At 44.0% G+C, this 3,251-nt stretch overlaps 1 protein-coding gene across 1 annotated transcript; it reads left to right on the top strand.

Moving 5' to 3' along the window:
* Positions 1-1,304: 1,304 nt before the first annotated feature.
* On the top strand, positions 1,305-3,251 carry LOC139720383 (ectoderm-neural cortex protein 1-like). Its single transcript, XM_071631748.1, has one exon. It carries the CDS (start codon positions 1,305-1,307, stop codon positions 3,249-3,251), a length of 1,947 nt encoding a protein of 648 aa, XP_071487849.1.

The raw sequence follows: 3,251 nt of genomic DNA, 5'->3' as shown, positions 1-3,251 counted from the left end.
TGTACTTTTATATTCCCATGTCAACACATACAGTATCTCGAGTTTCACAAATCGGATTGCTTTGAATTGCTCATTGAGAAATGCATGGTGTGTGTCTGTACATGTATGATGTAGTGTGTCTGTCTGATTGTTGGTTGGTTGGTCGTTTTGTGCGATCTAGGAATCTGCATTTCTCAGACTCATCTGACTTCATGTAAATTTGCCAATTATTCTCCCACTGCCACTCCCCCCCCCCCCCCCCCCCCCCCCCCCCGGAAAAAAGTCGATATTGATAAAAAATGCTTATTGACTTAAATTCATTTAATTTAATGGTTATATGACACACTGTACTTGCAAATACAATTGTTCTAAACCAAAATTTTTGTATTTACCATGACATGACAAAAATCAAAATATCCACCAGCGCCCAGTTTCATAAAACTTGTTATCATTAGCAAGTTACGATTCTTAAAGCTACTGAAATCCTTGCATCTGATTGGCTGCAAGAGAGCAATTTTGTCATAGAAATGCGGCGGTTACTGATAAGAATTTTTTATGAAACGGGACCCAGGTGTGATTTGAGGTACACTCTCTAGTAGAACAATATATTTATTTGTGTAAACATTGAAGTTATTGATGTTAATTATTGAGGAAATTTACTTCAACTCTTGATAGCTCAGAAAGTAGATGTCTGGAAGACACTTTGATAATTAAAGTCATTGTTGGTTTTCAAATTGCATCACTTTCAGTTGTGGAACCATTATGTAATAGGAAATGTAGAACTTGCGCTGTCAGACAATTGTTATTGTTACACATGAAGAAGTAAAGCTCTCACAAATCGGCTGTCAATGATTCCTGACAATTAGCTATCCTACACTATATGGTCCTACTCTATTATAAGCATCTTGTCCTACAAATTTTACAAATTTTACATTGATCAGTTTCAGTGGTCAATCAAAATATTTGTAACAATGCCTTACACTTCTATCATAACGAACATGGTTATAACAAGACTCTCATTACAATGAAGTAGAAATTCAGGTCCCATAGTATTAGTAATTGTCTACGGTATATCTTTGTATACTTTATTGTTTGCCTATAGATGTACCGTACTTGTTGTATATCAAAATTTCGGCATAATAGAAAAGAAACAGGTCTGCCTGTCCCAAGGACTTTGTTATCATGAGAGTTGCCTGTATTAAGTGTTATGGTTACTTGGCTTTAATAGGGTTGTTGTCGTGTAGTCTGAAGCATATGGTAAATGTAATCATTTTCATGCATGTATTATTTATTTTTGTATTCATTTTAGGACACATTCATTTATGATGACTGAAGAGGACCAACCACATCACTTTGCCTGTGATCTAACCCCAGCAGGGGTTATAGGTGGGAGTGGCGACGCGCATGATGATGAACTTCAAGTTATTAACCTTGAGGAAGCAGGAAGAGCTGACACAGAGGATGCAAATGCGACATGTAACAATTGTAATCCTCTGCCTGTGCATGATAGTGGAGAGAGTTCCAACTATGAGGAGAGCCAAGACCATACTGGCATATCAAGAATAGGTTCTAGCATGGTACAGAGGTACAGATATCCTCACAAATCAACTGAGCTCCTGAACCACCTTAATGACCTCCGGCTTGGTGGCTCACTTGTGGATGTCATCCTTGCGTCATCTGATGGGAAGGATTTTCCATGTCACAGAGCTGTTCTCGCAGCCAGCAGCCCTTACTTCCAAGCCATGTTTACGGACGATCTTAGAGAGAGTCGTACAGAGCGCATTGAGCTCACCAACGTGAAGGCCCCACTTCTAAGTAAGATTCTGAGTGCAGTGTATCTTTGTGAGTTGGATGTAACTCATGAACATGTCCGGGAACTTTTAGCCACCGCCCATTTCCTCAGCTACCCCCACATTGTGGAGTCATGCTGCCAATTTCTTAAAGATGCCCTCCGTCCTACCAACTGTTTAGGAATTTGTCAACTGGCCGAGACTTTCTTGTGTCACAACCTACTGAGGGAAGCATGGAACTTTGCTCTCAAAAATTTCAAATCAGTCACAGAATGTCAAGAGTTCATGCAGTTGGAGGCATCCACCTTGGAGAAGCTTGTGAGTAGTGATGACCTGCACGTTGATGCTGAAGATGAGGTTTTACTCGCTGTCCTGCGGTGGGCAGAGGAAGATGATGCTCATGTTGCAACCTTGCCAACTGTCCTTGCAAATGTCCGCCTTCCGCTAGTGAGTGATGCTTGCCTCTCGACTGTCTTTGACTCTCATAGGATCCTGCACAGTTGTGGGAAGAGCTTGTCCCTGGTTAGAGATGCCCAGAACCTGAAAGAATTAGCAAGGAAAGGAATGCGCAGGGATCATCATCTCCTGCGGCCGAGACACTCCATGCGCAGTGAGATGTTGGTGGTTGTTGGTGGCATGACATGTAGCAGAGACTGGGTGCCCTACGTGTCTTGCTTCAACCCAAAGACTGACAAGTGGACACCCATGGCAGACCTTCCATTCGAGCATTCAGACTACAGTGCAGCAAGCGTGGATGGTGCCATTTATGTGACTGGTGGCTTTCACCGTGATGAAGGCACCCTGTCTGCAGTGTGGCGATACGATGAACTGCACAACAGGTGGTCAAAGGTATGCCCTCTTCTCATTCCTCGCTTTAATCACTCTTCCATTGACTGTGACCACCATGTGTACGTCTTAGGAGGAGAGGATTTGGACAATCGGGTCACAGAAGTGGAACGTTACTCCCCAGAAGAGGACAAGTGGGACATTGTGGGCAGCATCAATCCAACAGGCAGTGGCATGGCTGTTACTGCGTTGAAGAGCAAGTTGTATATCATCGGCTGGCTGACTAATGTCAGGCTGATGTGTGTTGTCCAGTGCTTTGACCTTGAGACCGCCGAGTGTTCCGTCATCCCCTGCTCTGGTCTTAACCGCCAGCTCTTTCCAGCAGTTGCTCTCAACGATGCCATCTTCATCTTGGGAGGGAACCGCATCAAGGAGGTGGCCATCTACGACCCAGAGACTTTCTCATCCACCAAGGCAGAGCCCATGAAGTTCAAAAGGAACACTCCCAGTGCAGTGGTGGTTGGAGGCAAGATCTATGTAACAGGCGGTGAGCTGAGGCAGCATCTGGATCGGGTGGAATGCTATGACCCTGACCTAGATCTCTGGGATGTTGTGTCCCCAATGCCACATGCCTTGTGCTTTCATGGATGTGTCATGGTTAAGATGTACTTGGGGCCTCCATATAATGGCCTGTGA

The sequence above is a fragment of the Diadema antillarum genome, unplaced genomic scaffold, assembly GCF_040938485.1.
Source record: "Diadema antillarum isolate AM-2024a unplaced genomic scaffold, OU_Dant_1.0 scf00000127, whole genome shotgun sequence".
NCBI lineage: Eukaryota > Metazoa > Echinodermata > Echinoidea > Diadematoida > Diadematidae > Diadema > Diadema antillarum.
The sequence above is the reverse complement of the archived record's forward strand: the minus strand, read 5'-3'. Positions and strand labels throughout refer to the sequence as shown.

Excerpts from the sequence above, each read along its gene's own strand:
- LOC139720383 (XM_071631748.1), top strand. The coding sequence starts at position 1,305 with ATGACTGAAGAGGACCAACCACATCACTTTGCCTGTGATCTAACCCCA.